This window comes from Tachypleus tridentatus, chromosome 1 (assembly GCF_004210375.1).
Source record: "Tachypleus tridentatus isolate NWPU-2018 chromosome 1, ASM421037v1, whole genome shotgun sequence".
Lineage (NCBI taxonomy): Eukaryota > Metazoa > Arthropoda > Merostomata > Xiphosura > Limulidae > Tachypleus > Tachypleus tridentatus.
In genome coordinates, this window is record NC_134825.1 from 14,903,050 (window position 1) to 14,923,190 (window position 20,141).

A 20,141-nucleotide genomic window follows, 5' to 3' on the forward strand; every position below is an offset into this window, starting at 1 on the left:
CGACTAATTTAAAATTAGTTCGAAATACACCATAAGTAAATGCATTGTAAATACAACGTACGATGTATTAATTTTAAATATAACTTATTAATGATTAATTCTAAATAGAACAGCGGCCCACAGCCAGCTGCATGTGGATATGAGACAGACGTGAGTATCATTTGTTACCTTGATATCCATAAAATCACCCACAACCTCTAAAACTGCCAATATGTACACACACGATCTCATGTTTACCAAAGCATTCTACCACTTGGATTTTATTAATTTAGCAGGTTTTTTATGGAGTGTCAGGCTGATAACACTATATTACCTTATAGATCACTCAGTGCTGAATACTGAAACTACTGATACGGGCATAAAACATGAAGAAATGAAAAGAAAACACAGGACTGTTTATGTCACGGTACACCAGTCATGAGTGAAGTTGATCTGCTGGTAACCAGATGGTAATAAACGTCTGGCTCGATTTTGAAGGACTGTGAATTAAACCTGCATGTCGCGTTTAAGGGAGAGTTTGCGAAAATATATAACTATCTCATAGCCAAAATTCCTTCCCTTGAACTTGAAATTCTTCCCGTGATGGTCAAAGAGCGGACCCTGTTGAAAACCACTGGTTTAAGGTGCAGTTTTTTAAAGTTTATCCATTAGTATGGATAATATCGATATTAGATGAGTCATGTTATCACGCGACTCTAATCATGTGATTTTAGAGAGAACAACAAGTTAGAACAACTAAAGTTCACGAGACTTTAAAAAACACTTCTGTTCTTTAGTGTCTGAGATTAAAACTTCATCTTATCTTGAAATACATCAGCTACTAAGGGCAGTTATACCAACAAAGCCTCATTTTAAAAGGTAAGTTTATTTTGGTATTGTTAACAATTGATGGATATTGTCTATTATTTAAGTCTGTTAATTATATATTCAAGTCTTATTGTGTTGCGACTAGTAATTCTACGTCATTTGAAGAAGGTTTGTTATTGTGTTACACACAAAACTTTACAACAGGCTTCGTGTGATTTGGTGTGTTCACCCCGGGTATAGAAACCCACTTTATAGTTCCTCAGACTTTCCACTGAACTACAGTCTGTGGAAGAAATATTAAACATTACTGAGTATTTAAACATTCAAATTTTATTTAAGAAAAATCTACATCGAAACATAAAATGTTTCAGGGAGAATGGAAATATTTAGTTTTTAAAATAAGATACTTTATTAGAAGAATTGTGGTTTAAGAAACAGTTAGAGTGGATTCGTTGTTCTTTTTCTTTCTATTCAAGTAAAAACTGTACGTAATACACTTCTACATCATGTAACTCTGATGAACAATGTAACTAAAATCTTGCAGTTCACGTACTGTACAACGAGAAGATCCAAGTATACATCAATATTAATCCTGTTATTGTTTCATTCTACATAGGTCTGACATTTCTGTCATTTCTCAATATTTAAATGACTTACCTTTGCTTTTATACAATAAATTAATCTAACTCAAACTACGTTGTTAAAGATAAACAGTGTGATCACCTTATAAAACCTTCTTTAGATACTTCAGGTATCTAAAATAAAATTAAAACTCAAAACTAAATGTTAATTGCAAACTTTCATATTTTATAGTTGTTTTATGTTACTTACCATAAATGTTCTGTTTTTTCAAAATAACACCAGTTTATTAACTTTGTATATTTCGTAAACTTTTCTGTATCTTGTTTGTTAGAACTATTTATATAATGTTCTTTATTTTTCAGTGAGAAGAAAAATAAGTCTTTAAAAATGACTACATTCGTCTTTATATGGTTTGTTTTCTGTGTTGGTCCAAGTTTTGGATCAGATACAGTTCAGAAACATTGTGAAGAGACGTCAATAACGGGAATAGTTGCGTCCATTGACGTCTTGGTTTCTCTTGCCAAAGAAAACCTAAACACCAGAGGTAAAAGTTCTTAGCAAGTTTATCTAGAGATGTTAAAACTTGGGACAACATAGAACTTAATGGTCCACAGAGGATGGAATAACCACCTAGTTATAAAAATAAAATGTCTGATCACAAAATAACTCTTACCTTACCAAAATAAAGTATTAAAAACGATAATGCATCAACACTATTAATTCCCTGTACAATTTTAAACACTTCAGTTAAATTCTCCCTAACTCTTTTTTTTTTCAAGAGAAAACAATTTAAGATATTTCATCCTTTCCTCACATGACAACCCCTACATTCCTGGCACCATTCTAGTAACCCTTCTCTGGACCATTTCTAACAATATGATGTTAAGTGGATAAAGACTGAACACAGTATTCCAAAAATAGCCTAACCAGTGACATCTAGAATGAAATTAAAATATCTTTCGACTTGTATTTTTGTATATGCAATATAAAATCATATCTACCCTACAACTAGCAACAAAACATGGCTTGGATGGATTTAGAAACTGATAAACAATAACACTGTTGTTAGAACTAATTAAATTAAAGAACATTGTACATTTTATACTGCGTGATAAGTCTGCCACGATAATCATCTTGTCCAGCGCACAACAATTTTTGTGAAAAGTTTTGCTTCCTGAAAAGATTTTGCTGATTGTGACAGGTACTTAGTGGGTATTCATAAATATAGTTTTGGTTCTGCTTCATCACGTAAGATCTCTGAGAAATAGACAGTTAACTGTTTATCGCCAATAACGTATTTAATTGCATTTATGTTTCAAATACGCTATTAAGTTCAACATAATTAAAAGTGTTTTGCTCTTGATTTTCGTTTGTATTCAATGTCCGGTGCATCACGTTGCAATGTTCAACAGTAGTCAGCAAGCATTGACGGATTCTAGTTGCCCTGATATCGTTTTTCCATTGTAGCAACGTCCTGATGAAACTGGAAATTTTGATGAATCGGTACGTGATGGGCAAATTTGGATGAGATTTTCGTGATCAGCAGCCAAAAATCTACAATGAACATCCAACAGTGTTCAAGAAGCAAAAACTTTGTTGTGCTTTGGATTTCGCGCAAAGCTACTCGAGGGTTATCATCGCTAGCCGTCCACAATTTAGTAGTGTAAGACTAGAGGGAAGGCAGCTAGTCATCACCACTCACTGCCAACTCTGGGTCTACTTTTTTACCAGCGAATAGTGAGATTGACCGTCACATTATAACGCCCCCACAGCTAAAAGGGGCGAGCATGTTTGATGCGACGGGGATTCGAACCCGCGACCATTAGATTACTAGTCGAACGCCTTAACACGCTTGGCGGGTCCTTTATTGTGTAGTGTTATTACTAGTTGAAAACTAAACGTTAGTTTTGTAAGTATTAAATTAATGTTAAGTTTTAATTCGTGAAGATGAGTTAAAACTAAACTAAAATATTGTAAAATGTTTTCTAAGAGAAAAATAAAATAATAACTATATATGTATAATATATTTGGTCTGTGTTTCTACATATTTACAGGTAAGAAACATGTTTCAACATAACATCTATAACAATAATTAAAGTGGGTTTATTGTTCATTGTAATATTTTCGTTTAAAATGTGCTGTTCCAATGACGTAGTATATACTGGGTCATCTATATAATAAATGATACATGTGTATTATTATCTTACTGAATTATTATTACTGAACAAAATCTCCAGCACTATAAACTACGTTACTTATCTTTGAATGGTTTACAGTTTTAACAATTTTCCAAATCTGTTTACATAATGTGTAAATAGCATTTAATAAATGAAATTCTTTATCCACTTGCATATATATATGTAGAATGTAACCTAGCTCAGGTGAAGATTATGTTTTTCTATTTTAGAAAAACATCTAATCAACCAAGAAACGGTCCACACATGTTCCCTTTCTTCTCCTGGACCAACATACTGTGCTGATATTCTACTTAATGGACATTCTACTAGTGGATCGTACCGTATCTGGCCCAGGTCATGGATGACGACTGGAAGTTTCTATGTTTACTGTGACATGACTACTGATGGGGGAGGCTGGACTGTAAGTAACGTGTATTACAGATAATAGAAAATTGTTATATGTAAAAACATGTGTAATAAGTTTAATTATTACAACAAACTTAAAAGTAATCTTTTCTGTTACTAAGGTAATCCAAAGACGAGGAAACCATGGAAACCCAAAGGACTACTTTTTCAAACCTTGGACAGATTACAAAGTTGGATTTGGAGATATTAAGAAAGAGTTCTGGCTTGGTAGGTTCTGATCACAGTTTAAAAATACATGGTGTTAATGATATACAAAGAGTTATGGTTAGATAAGTTAAATTAGACTTTTCAATACATTGTTCAGAGATACAAGATAAAAATCATTGTTCCTTTAAGGATGTAACAAAAATATGTGGTACAGACGTTAATAATTCTTGTCTCTTCTGACAAAGTCTTTGTTGGATAACTAACAGAATTATCTTAATCCTTAAACCTTTCTTAGTTACTAGTTTGTTGTAACGTTTCAATTATTGGTTTTTATGTTGTTGTTTTAGTGAACTGCTTTATACAACTATGAAATATATTTAAGTCTTCCATCTTGAAAATAGATTTATAAAAGTTTATTTTAAAATAATTTTACACAAATTAAATGTTTCCCTTCATTTACTATGAAATAAATTTTGTGTAAAATGAAAATGTTTCATTATTTATTTATAGGAAACGGTCGGATCTATGCTCTAACAAATCAAGGAAATTATTCAATCAGGTTTGATTTAAAGGATAAAGAAGGAAACGAAAGGTTTGCCATCTATCGTGAGTTTTGGATAGAAAACGAAGACTACTTTTCCAGATTACATGTCAGTAATTACTCTGGTGACGCAGGTAATCAAAGTTCACTCTTTAATGTAATTTATAAGGATTATGTTGTATCTAACTCTTTCAGATTATCATTTCAAAACAAACAGGTAGAAATATTTTCATGAAGAAAACTAGTTAAAATATCTGATAATAAATTTATGTCAGATTTAACAAAGTGACCATTGGCTATTCCTCTTGCTTGTATAACTTTCGTATGGAAAGATAAAATCCATTAATTTAAGGGAAAAAAGTTTTAATTTAAATAACACAGCAAATTTAGAGAAACGATGGAAATCAGGTTTTACAATAAACTAAACCAATTAATTAACTATGTAACCTCTATAAAAACCACAGTGTGTGTAACGTCATGCTTGATTTGTCGAAATAGGAGGAGTCATACAAACCAAAATCAATTAATCGAAACAGCATAGTTTGATTACTCTCTGTTTATTACGATTTTAGTGACAGGAATGCAAAGTCCTCCTTTATACGGAGAGTGTGAAACCTTATAAGTGTTGAGAGTGTTGGTATAATAAGCCTGAAGTGAAAACACATTGTGAGATCATCTAGCCCACAGCCAAGTGTGATATAATTCAATGAATGATCTTAATTTTGATTAGATCAAAATGGAATTTACCTACGTTTTACTGTCTCAACTTTACATTAGTTGTCTATCGTAAGGACTGATAAGTCATTTTATGACTACAGTTTTAGTGATATTTATGAATTGTTTCATTATTTCACTTATATATCTATTTTTGTAGTAAGGCTGTTTTATATCTGATATATATCACTGTCTTGAGCTGTTTTGCACCTCATTTATTATTGTCCTAATTCAGTATAACACTCGTTCTATTCAAAATAACTTCAGCTGGTATCGAACTCACGCTCTGGACTATTTTACCTCAACTATTGGATTTATCTCTCATAATTAGTGTCTATCCTGTACATCATTAGACGTCATAAGCTTATTTTACATTTGTTGTATATGATGTACAGTTGACCATGGTGAGCATTTTGGGTAATAACGTGATGGGCAAATTTTGATGTGATTTTCGTGATCAGCAGCCAAAAATCTATAAGAACACCCAACAGTGTTCAAGAAGCAAAAACTTTGTTGTGCAGTGTTATGTTAGAATGTCTTTCTTATTGTGGGTTTTGGTGAATATGGAAGACTTTCTTTGTTTATGTTGTCTTTAAAGTGCTAACACTTATTTATGTTTATTTATGTTTTCGTTAAGAATATAATATTAAAACTGTTTGTATCTTCAATATATCGTTATTATGTATTATTAATCAACCAACTAACATATTTCACATATTGGTTTATAATAGCTCGTTTATTGATGTCATGTTACTGATTCATACTACAGGAGACGGGTTCAGTGGACACAATGGGTACAGTTTTTCAACGAAGGACAAAGATAATGACATTTATGAGACAAGCTGTGCCCAAACCTTTAAAGGAGGTTGGTGGTATAGCAAGTGTTACAGTTCCAACCTCAATGGACTTTATCTGAATGGTGAACACGAGAGTTATGCTGATGGTGTGGAATGGGGTGCATGGAAAGGACAGAAATACTCACTTCCAGATGTGGAGATGAAGATACGACCCCTGTACTAAAACCAGTATGATATATAAGGAACAATACACAAATTGTATTTTTTATTCTAAATTTCGGTTATAGCAATTGTATCTATGATATTCGGAGATTGTTTTAATTATTTTCTTTCTAATAGTTACAATGTTAATAATATGGTATTAATAATCACAGGACTAATAATCTATACAGAATTATTTTATATTAATAAATTTTGTGTTTTCTATAATAAAAGTAAACACTCAACGTTATTATATATAAGTTTAAGAAACTTTTTGTTTGAAAGTCACTTTGATACTTAAGGTATTCCATACACAAATTTTACAATAAATAATGTTGCCGATAAGTGTCTAAACTAATCACGTGACGATATATTGTTACTATTAGATTTATCTAAAGACAACGAACTGAAAGTTCTTAAGAAATATTTATAAATACAATATTTTATTTTCATATCACGATAACATTACTAATAGTTTTGTAGATAACACTCGTAGCTATCTTGATACTATAACATCTAGACATGTATACTAATGACGTCACTCAAGTTATGCATGTCACCATACGTACATCTAGTAACCACGTGACTCACGTCACAGTGATTCGAGTAAATGAATATAGTAACACAATGACACTTGATGTTTGGAAATATACAAAGATACTCGTGTTTTGCCCTCAATAAATCATAGTACAGGAAACAGGACCATCGTATAAAGAGCTATATAAGATAGCTATTGTTTCTGCTTGATTCATATGGAATAATCATTGTTTGAACAAGATGTATAGAACATAACCGATGTTTCTCTAAGATATATTTAACTGTATTTTCCTCGCTGTGCTTATTGAGATTCTTATGAAACATGTTGTTTACTGTTCTTTAAAAAGGAAAATTGTGTTTTAAACAAATGTTACTTTTAATTATGTTGTTAAGTTTAACACATAGATGGTCTAAATAATTTTCAGTACTTTTAATTTTTCTCTCGTTATTGATCCATCAAGTAACTTTAGATAATCTCTAGAATTTAAAGATATAAAAATGACATCAACTATATTAGTCACTAATAAATCACACCGTACAACAAAGGTTTTGCTTCTTGAACACTGTCGGGTGTTCCTTATAGATTTTTGGCTGCTGATCATGAAAATCACATCCAAAATTACCCATCACGTACCGTTTCATCGAAATCTTCAGTTTCACCAGAACATTGCTACAATGGAAAAACAATATCAGGGCAACTAGAATCCGTCAACGCTTGCTGAATACTGTTAGACACTGCAACGTGATGCACCGGACATTGAATACAAACAAAAATCAGGAGCAAAACACTTTTAATTATGTTGAACTTAATAGCGTATTAGAAACATAAACCCAATTAAATAAGTTATTGCCGGTAAACAGTTAACAGTTTATTTCTCAGAGTTCCTACGTGATGAAGCAAAACCAAAACTATATTTGTGCATACCCACCAGGTACCTGTCACAATCAGCAAAAACATTTTAAGAAGCAAAACTTTTTTAAAAAAATTGTTGTGCAGTGTTATTGAAAATTATTCTGGTTTGATTCAAAGCTCAAAAGAATGATGACAAAAAATTTAAAAAAAAGATCTTAAAGATTCAATAAATATGCAACAGAGGGAACAATTGTAAATAGGACATACGGTGGACTAGTTCTAAAATAATATTTTGATGATTAATTACAAACACAACATTTTACTGATCGATAGACGATTTTAGTTATAAATACCGCACATTATAATTATAAATAACACATATGGTGGAAATAATTTTAAATATAACTTACGATTAACTCTAACAGTGACATTTTCATTTATACTTGATTTAATTATTATTTCTTTAATCGTTACATTATTTCAAAACATCGTTCGTTAGCGTTTAGAAAATAAATATACTTCAATTTACGAATGTAGAGAAATCTTATACTAAACAATTCATTTTACAAAAGTTAGAAGCTGAGATGCTCCACTGGCCACTTACTTGTTGTGTTCGAGACCCTTCACAGAAATTCTACCTTCGATGGCTTATAATATGGTTGTCAATTCTGTTGTTTTTTGAATTACGCACAAAGCTACGCAATGGGCTATCTGTGCTCTGCCCACCACGGGTATCGAAACCCGATTTTTAGCGTTGTCAGTCCGAAGACATACCAATAAGCCATTGGGGGCTGTCAATTTTGAACCGTTAGTAAAATGTGGTCCAAGAGTTAGTGGTGTTGATTATCTGTACTACCTTCAGATCTCTACTGTTCACCAGCTAGCACAAATAACCCTGAATAGGTTTATGATAAATTTAAGAAACAAACCAATAAGACATAAATAAAAAATTTATGAACAATTTAATTTAACGAAATGTGTTACATTACGAACATTTTCTGCATTTGAAATTTTTAAAATAAGAAACTTCACTGTCTTAAGAGCTTAAAAGTACTAATATCAATAATATAGCCTGTTTGGAGAGTTGATTAAAATGTTTCTTACACAGACGTGGTCAGAGGTTGTTTAGAAAAAGTCGTGTACGACACTAAGATGTAGTAAATCTTAGCTTTTGTTAAACACTTCCATCTTTAACACCTTTTGTTGTTGATCAGGAAGAGGTCAACCCTAGAAAGTCTCGAATTTCTGTTGTTCATTATTTTCTAATACTTTGTCGCATGTTTAATTGCTGTTATATCGATGAGAATGTTTTTATCCATATGTCTAACAATACATAAGAAATATTATCTTGACGATTATAGTTAGTCAAAGATAATCAGACCATGTTGATCTGATACCAAAGATCAGATACTTCAGACATGTTTATATTGCTCAAATGAGTAACAATTTAGTATAAACTAAGAATGTAAAGCTTAACTTGAAACGGATCTCAACGTTTGAAGATTACTTGTAGTATTTTAGCTACAAAATCGAACACAAGTTCCTGCAACATGTTAACAGTATACAAATATAATGACCATCTGATTTCTGATTTCATTATAATGTTATACAGTAATAACTTTGGCAGCTTTCCAATAATAAAACATGAAAGTTTAGAACAGTAAAAACGTTATAGTTTAAAACTGTTTAAATATTAAATTGTCTCCCAACAATCATTTATCACTGGAGACGAGTGAATTATGCTTTCATCAGATTATAAAGGTATCTTACAATGATATTGCGATAATGAAGTAATTGCCTGGCCGTACATTTAATTATATATAATGACATGTCAATGAAATTTTTAAATTTAGTAATAATTAACTGGAGTTCTTTATAAACTATTTTAATAAAAAATAAACAAACGTTCCCTCAACTCGGAGAAAAGAAACAAAAAATAACGTGCCAGATATATCATTGGTTATGTCTATAGACATAATTTTTAACAGAATATTTTTTCTCCTGATAAAACAAGCGGTGATGACAACAGGTTATCATAGAGAATCACTGCCTGTTTTAACGATTCTAAGTTTTCTCAGTGCTAGCTTTACAGTGACACTTAATACTATAAAGATGTTGTAATGTAAGAACAAGTCTGGATGACTGTACAGGTGAGCAACTAAATACAACAGAACGTAAGGATGTTGCAGTGTAAGAACAAGTTTGGATAACTGTACAGCTGAGTGACTAGACACAACAATACATAAGGATGTCGTAGTGAAAGAACAAGTTCATATAACTGTAGGGATGAGTGACCAGACACAATAAGATTGTGAATGACTAGATTCAGTGACTTGATAAAGATGATATTTTGACACTGTCTCTCCCGATGTGCTGAATTTTCACAATGTTAAAACTCATCTTTACTGTATACTTTAAGAACCTCTTCAGTGTCGATTGATAATTTTATTCTATGTAAAATTACACAAACATTATTAACATAATCAACAATTCCATGAACAGATATGAATAACAAATAATTAATTATATTAATAACAAATAATTAATTAGAAAATCAGATTTTTCATGTGCAAAAGCATTGTAATGTTTACTAAAATTCTGCCAAATTTGGTCAAGATACTCTTAATATATTAGAAGTTACTAGTATATGTACTGTAACGAGTTCTAATGGTTATGAATCAGGTAAGATGGACCTTGGTAGTATCCGAAAATTTAACAAGACCGAAACAAAGTATGCAACAAAGCACTATTGCCATATGTAGATATTTGAAGAAACTACAGAATAAGAACTATTTTTCTCACATGAAACAAATTATAGAGAAATATCTTAAAACAGTTGAATTCTTTGTTCGTTAAAAGTGGAAGCTGTCAATACATATGGATAACTAGATAAAACAAACATGGGAATACATCAGGATATCTTCTGTAGTGTGTGATTAGGTTTTATTTATCTTTCCCATTTTGTTTCTCTTTATATTTGGTTGGATTTATACAAAGTTTCCTCTAAGGTATGATGTTATAGTTTGTGTTTCCTTTCCACTAGATAATTTTGTTTTTGTTTGTTTTAATGCTTCACATAAATTATAAATTCCACTGAACGGTTTTTGGTTTGTTTGAAATTAAGCACAAAGCTTCACAGTGGAATATCTGTGCTTTCTCCATCACAGGTATCGAAACCCAGTTTTCAGAGGTATGAGGCCGCAGACATACCGCTGTGCCGAGGAGGGGTTAATGATTTCGACATATTAACTATTACTCTCGTTTGACGAGAGGTCTCTTCAATACCATACATGACATATTCTTCTTTACTTTCACTTATGAGTTATTATAATTACCATAACATAAATAGTATATAAACGTTAATATACTAACTGGAAGTAATCATTCTTGAGATATTACAAATTCTATGAACTGGTTTCCTAGTTTCGTTGAACTGAAATTAATTTTTTCAGAACTTAAAATTCATTATTTTCACTTGCTATTTTCATTTTAAAGAAAAATTTTGATCTATTGTTATTATGTCCTCTGCTATACAAAAACTGATGTCTAGAAATAAGGGTTGCCAAACAACATGTTAACAAATGTATATTTGTATATAAGTTTCAAGAAATCTATTTTAGTTTCACAAATATTAACATTTACAAAACGTCCAAAGTTTTTTTTCTTAAGAGAGCAGTGATAAGCCTCTGTCATTTTAAAACAAATTTATTAGCTATTAAATTTTCTATATAAAATATCATAATTTTATAAATATTTTAATTCCACTACTTATCTATTTTCTCATGTTTGTAGCTTTAAGATACCAAAGAATTCATTCCTATAAAGATTACTCAATTTGTTAAGAAGTTAAATTTTCCTGCAGTAACATAAAATTAATTATTAAACCAATCTTGATTCTCAACTGGCTTTTATTTTTATCATTGGTCAGTAACAATAAGTATGTAAAAACAACGTACTTTATTGGCTGATGCACTGTAATAGTTACCTGCTCCTAATATTACTGTATTTGTAATTCTATCATTCAACAGAATAGAATCCAAACAATAAAATGACGTAACTTAACAATTATGTAATTTTTAGTTTAATTGTCTTTTTAATAAACATTTTTTTTAATAATGAAAAGAATGAATATTATGGTGAGAATCATAGACTTTTCTGTGGCACATCAAATGGAAGTTAAATCACAGGTTATGTAAAAATATGAAAACTAAGTAAATGGATATTATAAATTAATTTCTTTACAAACCATGTCCCTATAAAACAAAATTATGATATAACTCAGGTTAACAATACAAATAACTGCATCAAAGGAACCATTCCATAAGTTGATAAGAGATAGAAAGGAATAATCCATTTAGCAGACCATGGTGTCCAACAAATTCCACAAATGATATAAAATTACAATATTAGTTTTTATAGTAATTTTACAGTTTATAATAAGCACCTCTTAATAATAATCAAATTATTTTCGTCAAAACCCAAAAAATATTCATACATATTAAAAAGCAAAAATACAACGTTTTGAAAACAGTGATATGTAACAAAACCACATATATCCTAACACCTTGCTGTAGGAATCTCCTTAAATGTGAAAGTTCAGTTAGTGTTTTCTTTTAACTATGAATTTCACTATTCATAATGTTGAGAATGTTTTCACGTAATTTTATCTGTTTTTGAAACTCCACAATATAATATTGTACATATACTTATTGTAGATATTTTTAACAGTAACAAAAAATGTCCACAAGTTTCTTAGTTCACAGTTAGTATTCATTGTAAAGATATAAATGTTTAAGTTATATTTATGAAAAAAGTTATATTATTGAGTATCATGTATTATAAACTTGTCAAACACTCAACTTATATACCTTGTTTCCTTTTCTATAAATCATAACTCAGTGCTTCTAGAGGTCTTTCTGTCTTTCTTTTTTCCTGTCATCCGGTTATCTATGGCCACGACCTGGCTGTTTAGTTTCAATTAAAAAGACCAATTTCTTCATTTAAAGTGGCAACTTCTTCAGATCAGAATCTTATGAGCTTATTTTACGTTACACACAAGGCCTCACCAGCACTTGAAAACCATCTCTTATCATTTAAATATATATAAAACCATCCTTTACATTTTATTATGTTTGCTGCTTTCACTTCATCTGAAGACAGATTAACTTGTTTTCATCGTTAGACTCATGACTGTGTTTTAAGATAAATTGATGATATTTTTCTAATGTTGGTTTTATATTATATTAATTTGTTTTCATCATTATACTCATGTGTTTGTTTTAAGATAAACTTATGATATTTTTAAGGAATGAAAAGAACGTTACATGTGTTATTACTTCAGGTATTTTATAAAGTTTTTATTGTACTAACTTCATCATGAAACGATTCAGTAGAAATCTTAAATGTGAAATAGGTCTCGTCTGGGTGTTACATCACCTGACGTTAATCTGGGGATATACTTTCGTATCACTTGCTTAATCAGTTCTAATTCAAAGTTAACGTTAAAACTTCTCGATATTTATATTAATTAAGTATTGTACTACTACATCTTTGAGATTAGAAAGGTGACATTGTTTTTAGAGTTGTGAGTTTTGTCGTTAAAATAATAATCTAAGGCCTTTTTTATACATTTTTCTTTTAGTTTAATGCCCTTGTAAGGTATTTCAGTTGGAAAACTCATCATGGCATCAATTACGCCGTTAGATGAAAATATGAATATCGAGTTAAATGTGTTAGACTTAATGCATAAAACGGTGTTACTTCGTACAGAAGGAATGAATTTTGAATATGTTTTTATGCAGTAGAACATTTATATGGAGTTGGTTGTATAGAATCGACAGTTTTCAGACCTGAATCACATGAAATTACGTTTAAAGAAATATCTGATGTAAAAATATGCATGAATATGGGTATTAAATGTGGAGAAAAACTATTACCAACCAGTGAACTGTGAATGCAGTGTGACAGTGTTCATATTCAATGTACCACCATATGTTAACAATGACCAGATCGTTAACAACTGAAAAATTTTGATATCAATGTAGACAATATAGAACTGACGAAAATACACCAGAAGAAAATCAAGGACGTGTATATCGGAACCAGAATATTTCGTGTAGTGTGTCCACCAGGCAAATCGTTATTAACGTATGTGGTAAAATTAATTGATGCTTTAGATCGTGTTGTTTATTACAACATTAAACATAACGACCAACACAATATCTGTTATTTACGTATATATGAAAATCGTCTGTTTACTGATTGCCCTGAATTTCAGTGCTACATCTGGCATAAACAAGGACATGTGGACATAACTATTATTGTAGGACGTGTAACACACAAAATCCTGAACACCATCGCTCAATGTGTCCAAAGTCAGACGGTAATGTTTCGCTTGAGGAAGGCTGTGACCTTGAACTAGTTGGAATACAAGAAGACGGATCGACAGAGAACGTAAATATTATTAATAATTACACTGATAGAACAAATAAAGGAGTATTGAGGGTATTGAAAGTAAAACGTTGAATGATATAAAAAAACAGAATGGTGATACTCTAACGTACATGATACGAACTGATAAGAAACAGAAGTATTTTTTTCACTTACAGAAAACAAGGAAAGACAAATGGACTGGTCCGAGAATAATCAAGTGTTTCTGTTAAGTGATAGTCCAATGATTTGATGACAGAGAAGTATAAAAACCTAAATATATTTAACTATTTTTACATTCTGGTTGGCAGCGATGTTCTATAATCTAATTTTAGTAAATTCAGTGTTTTATAGTTTATTTTAATTACTTGTTACAATTTAAATAAAAACAAAGTATTTTATGCTTAGATTCAATAGCTTTAATCTTTATTTAAAAGTTTTTTATTTGTTTGCAGATGACAATACCATATATATATTACCTTTCCCTGATATTTCTTATTTGAAAGGTAATTCAGTTAAAAATGAGTCCGTTGTTAATTTTACGTACGTAATAAACTGGAGTGAGTTTTGGAAGCCTTAGTGCTAATGTTATTCCTCTGTTTCATTGAACTTGATGTGTTTTTAGGTTATTTTCTGAAACGTTATAAATTATTTGACTTCAACACTAACACTGAATGTTTTTGATAACGTATCCTCATACAGATATTTAACATTGTCATTTCTATCGACCAACAAGTTCGATATCATTCTGAATACAGTTTCTTTAAAATTTTGATATTCTAGTTTATACTTTATGGCATTGTACCAAAAAACTTCCAAAAGTACATCTATTGTCGCTTGATTATTATTAAATGATTTGCATACTGATTCAGTTAATACAATGTGATATAAAAAGTCTGATCGATGTTATTTTTTGCATAATCTTAGAAAGATAGATTAATAAATTAATGGAGCAAATAGTAATTATTTCTTGTTCCAACGTGTTTTGATGGTAGCCAGTTAATACTGATAGATTCATAATGTTTGTTTAGAGTAGTAGAAAAAATTCAGTAGTTTTTCTGTATAAATTTTTTATAATAGAAAACAAAAAGCACATAATGTCATGAAGAAACGAATCTCGGTAGTACTGGGATGAGTGTAAAGTATTGAAGAGAAGTTATATCAGCTGATGAAGAAATATCAATCAATAATTGGTCAGGTGGAGAGAAAATATGGCGGCAGTTTGTGTTGAAACTGGTATGGATGAATAAATTCATAATTTTATCGTTAAAGTTAAAGATCTATATTTAAAAGTTATTAATTTAAACCACCAAGTAAAAATTAAATAATAAAAGCTGAATAATTTTTTGATATTGTCATCTTTCATTGAAAAAGTACTTTTGATTGGAATATGTGTATAAATTCTCAGTAAAATATTTCTAAATTAAAAACACGTACGTATTTTACATCTGTTTAACCAGGAGATGGAAAATATAACTGAAGAAAGGAAATGAAATTAATCTTTTAACAACAAATCAAGAGAGAAATGGTTAATTTTCATGAAACAACTATATTTTATTAACATTAGCATTTGGGTAGAAAATAACACAAACAGTTTATAACACTAAAGGTCACCAGGTTAACAGAGAATTGTAAGAAAATACAGCGCATCACATGTCAGTCTGAAATATTTCTGAAAACCAGGATACATTTTTACAGAACATTAAATAAAACAGGTAATACTGAATATATATATAACAATATATAACTTCAGAATCTGGTTGTTAGAAAAAAACAACAACATAATGTATAAAAAATTCGACTCTCAAAGCATGTATTAGGTGTGATAAAAAGTAAAATTTTCCTAAAGATAATAGGCAAACACAATTCATTACAATTCAACACAAAGTCATTATTACTGAAAATAGTACAAAGTTAAAGGATTATATTATTTACAGATGACAAATGACATTCACAATGATCACAGTTACCAACGGTAATCGAAATAAAACATAATATATAGATACATCTAAATGCTACACTAAAAACCTTAAAACCTATTTGAAGACAATATGAATACAATATTCGTTTACTCGTTTAGCCAATATTTTGGATTTATGTGCTTAAAAACTAAAATTGTAGCACATAAGAAAAATTTATCATTGTCACAGAAGAAATCAAAATGACAATAACATAATACTCATGTTGTATTACAGAAAGGTAATTGCAACCAAAAACAATATCTTTATCCCGTAGTTATTGTCACCCATTATATAAAATAAAAAGGCTTGTAAACGTTACAGTAAAAACAAAACCATTGACACTATATATATATATATTTAATGAATGCATATATCAAAATATATTGTTTCATGAATTACCTTTTATCCAAGTGCTGTATATAATCAACTGAAAGATATAATTATCATTGTCCATTCATTGAAGTACACTTTGTACTACACTAATAACAAATAATAACTAATGGATGTTTAATATGTAGCCAATCATTTTACATATAGGATGCTGCCATTTAACTTTAAACATGATTTTCATAAATGAATTTTTACAATTGTTGGCCAAGATCTCTATTTAAAGCTAAATTTAAATTCTTAAATATTTCTAATTGCTATACTTTCATTCCTTTTATTAATTTATTTGATCAATTCGGTATTATTCCAATTAATACTATGATAACAAAAGGTAAAATAGGCCTAAATAAGGCTCTGATAACATTTTCCCACAACATGGAAATAAGACTGTAAACAAGGTTACATAAAGTGAAGATATAGCTCTGAGAACAGAGCTGCACAACAGTGATATAAGGATTTTTGAATAACGTTACATGATTGATATTTAACACCATTAAAGAGTTTGGCTATAATGATTTCTTTCGTAAGGCTTTATTTGTATAATACTAGTGATTTTGTTTATTAGCATACAAATACTCTTGCTTGTTATGATTAAAGCAAAATGCAAATACAAACTATAGAGTAGGATTATGAATAATATATAAGTGCTATTTTGAACATTCACTTTGAGAAGAAATTCATACATTAAATATATGTATATACTATTATATGTTCTTAGGTTCAAGGATAATGACATTTATAGCTTTATTAATACTATTTCTTATACTTCAGTGTTTTTACTCACACAAAACAAAGATTAACACGAAGATTTATAAACTTAATAACTATCATAAGTTATAACATATTTGAGATATATTTCCTCTTATAATGATTTTATATGCTATATTAATTTACTTCAAATCAGATACAAAAGACAATCACGTGAAAATATATAAATTTAAAAATATAAACAGTTAAATTTTATACCCATAACTAACAATCGTATTTACAAAGACATGTAGAATACGATATTTATAGTTGTAAATTTTTTTCTTGTATCTCAGTTATTTTCCTTACAAAGAAAAATTATAATACTTTATTTATTCCAAGTTATATGAAAAGATAGAGAACTTGTGTTTGACTAGAACTGAGTTTCAAAGAGTTTACGTTCAAAATATCAGAAATAAATAAAAGTGATTCAGAAGAGACTTTGGTAACTTAGAGATTATTTGTAGCTTGAACTATACTGTATCGGATTGGTATAACCAGGTGATTGAGGTGATCGATTCGTTATCTGATAGTTAGGTATTTGTTTGAGCTGCTACATATTATACAAAATATTAGTGTTATTACACCAACGATACACTAAGTGTCTGGAATTTATTCAAAGAAAAGCAGTCGCTAACAGAAAACAAAAACAAATGCGAGTGGCTGCTCTAACCGTAGAAAATAATCCTCCTTGTTCAATTTGTGGCTCTTTATAGAGAAAACCTAATCCAAAAGTCTTGATCAGGTAACAGAAGATAATTTACAAAGATGGTCACCTTTTCAGTTACACAAACCCGTGGATGGATACCCGTTATTGACAGAGCATATACAGCCCATTACGTAACTGTGTAAATAATTATAGAATAACTTCTGGCTAGATGTTTTTTGTAGTTTTTCCTTTGTGTGTTGACGTTCGCACTGTAAAAGGCTACCTTAATGGTGGTTTGTTGTGATAAATGTGTTTTCGTAACTTACCCACATACAGAGTATATAGGTAAGTAAGTTACGAAAACACATTTATCACAGTTCAGTTAAACTCAATATAAAATCATTAAAACATTAAACCTTCACTGAGTCTTACTGATTACAAACAAATTTATTAATGTATATTAATTTCTTTGTTCTTTTATTACACACTTTTATATGAAATTTGGTTAAAATATGTCGAAAGTTCTGGATAGATTGTTAAGTTTTTCGGAAATTAAAACTGAGACATTAAGTAAATTTGGACACTTCTTATTCGTATATTGATTTATAAAATATAAACTTATTTATTTGTTGGTAAAGAGATTGGTTTAGAGTCTGTAAAATAGTTTTACATTTAGTACTTGACAAATAAATGGTGGTCAAATATCAGACTAACAATACAGCTGATGGTACTGTTAGAAAACTCAACATGGTCACTGCAACTTTTTACAGTAAAGATTTATTTTAGCAAATATGAAATAGGCCTAATATGAGCTAAGTCTTGTTCTTCTAGTGTAGCGATTTAATGGCTCGTTTGTGAAGCAATATTCAGTTTACAATATTAAAACACACACCATAAAACATACATAATCAAAACATTGAAGATATCGATGAAAAAGTGCAAGCGAGTTACAAAGTTTCTGTAAGCTGAACTTTAAAGAGGTTTTGAATATAACATACAGTTCTTACAAACTTAGGGTTAACGGTTCTACACGAAAATAAACGTTTTGTTACATGATGTCTGAGCACAAATTTTATTATGAAAATAGCAACCCCATCATTCAACATAAAATATGTCTCTACACACTGAATTATGTTTCCGTACAGATCTCTCTCATCATCACATTTAGTTAGGTCTAATGTTTGCTTACTGTCCAGTGCTGAATTCCACATATTTAGTTCACTCAACTGTCCTTCCATATTTTTGGAACCATCAATCAACCACCAACTTTATCCTGATCTTCTTCAAAAAACAACTGTATCTCCTTTTTGAACTGTTTTTACCTTAGTTACCCCAGTAACACTGCCATAGCAACGATAACCATTCATCATCAAAGATGAGCTTCTTTACCAAGAAGACTACACATAGCAAATGTGATGCCACTTTCCAACCTCAATATCAAAAAAGACACTCAATATTTATCTGTGTTTTGCCACAGATAATTAAATCTATAACATTTCCTCCTTCTAGAAAAGTTAGAATATCATTATCCGTTGCATTTCGGGCATATGAAAATACATGGAGTCTTCTATCTAAACGATGAACTTTGAACCAATAACAGAAGGTTAATTCCTGAAGACTTGGTAAAGTACCATCCATCACCAAACGAGGGAAATAACTGGCTGTAGAAGGAGTAAATTACTGGTAGTTTCTCCTTCTTCCAGAGCATGCGACAAACTCAACGAGTTAAAGGACTGAATAGTTGCATGATTTCGATAATAAAATAATAGATAAATAAGAAAATAATGAAACACAGACTTCTAACTTCATTGTTCTTGTTTTTATTCATTAAACAAAACTTTTCTTACTGTATTTAGAGTATAAAGCAATATTATGCTCTTTTGAATTCTTATCTAGTGTAGTAATTCAAAGGTTAAAATATCGCAATAAAATAGACACGACTGGCGTTTATCTTCAGTGATGAATCACGAATTATTAAAAGAAACTTTGATACTCTATCTGCATAAGTTGTATAAAAGAGATACATATATTGGCTGTTATTTTACGGTGATAACGCCGCTTGCATATTGGTATGTGTAAGGAATATCCGTCTTAATAGCATGTTTTAATTCATTTTGGAATTTCACGTTTTTATTACGATGTAACTACTTTTTTTATAAAGGCTTGATTTCACCGAAACAAAACTC

The 20,141-nt window shown here is 30.1% G+C and overlaps 1 protein-coding gene and 1 pseudogene across 1 annotated transcript; one reads left to right on the forward strand and one right to left on the reverse strand.

Moving 5' to 3' along the window:
• The first annotated feature begins 746 nt into the window (after positions 1-746).
• Positions 747-6,667, forward strand: LOC143243068 (techylectin-5A-like). Its single transcript, XM_076486826.1, has 6 exons — positions 747-858; positions 1,752-1,933; positions 3,797-3,987; positions 4,094-4,199; positions 4,650-4,814; positions 6,164-6,667. The coding sequence occupies exons 2-6, from the start codon at positions 1,777-1,779 to the stop codon at positions 6,412-6,414; spliced, it is 870 nt and encodes a 289-aa protein (XP_076342941.1). The 5' UTR covers positions 747-858; positions 1,752-1,776; the 3' UTR covers positions 6,415-6,667.
• Positions 6,668-18,902: 12,235 nt separating this feature from the next.
• On the reverse strand, positions 18,903-19,632 carry LOC143225726 (C-reactive protein 1.1 pseudogene; annotated as a pseudogene).
• Between the last annotated feature and the right edge of the window lie 509 nt (positions 19,633-20,141).

What these genes read in the sequence shown, in the direction of transcription:
- LOC143243068 (XM_076486826.1), top strand. Translation starts at nt 1,777, where the DNA reads ATGACTACATTCGTCTTTATATGGTTTGTTTTCTGTGTTGGTCCAAGT. An exon ending in CTGATGGGGGAGGCTGGACT is followed by an intron (nt 3,988 to 4,093) that starts GTAAGTAACGTG and finishes TCTGTTACTAAG; the next exon opens with GTAATCCAAAGACGAGGAAA. An exon ending in TAAGAAAGAGTTCTGGCTTG is followed by an intron (nt 4,200 to 4,649) that starts GTAGGTTCTGAT and finishes ATTTATTTATAG; the next exon opens with GAAACGGTCGGATCTATGCT.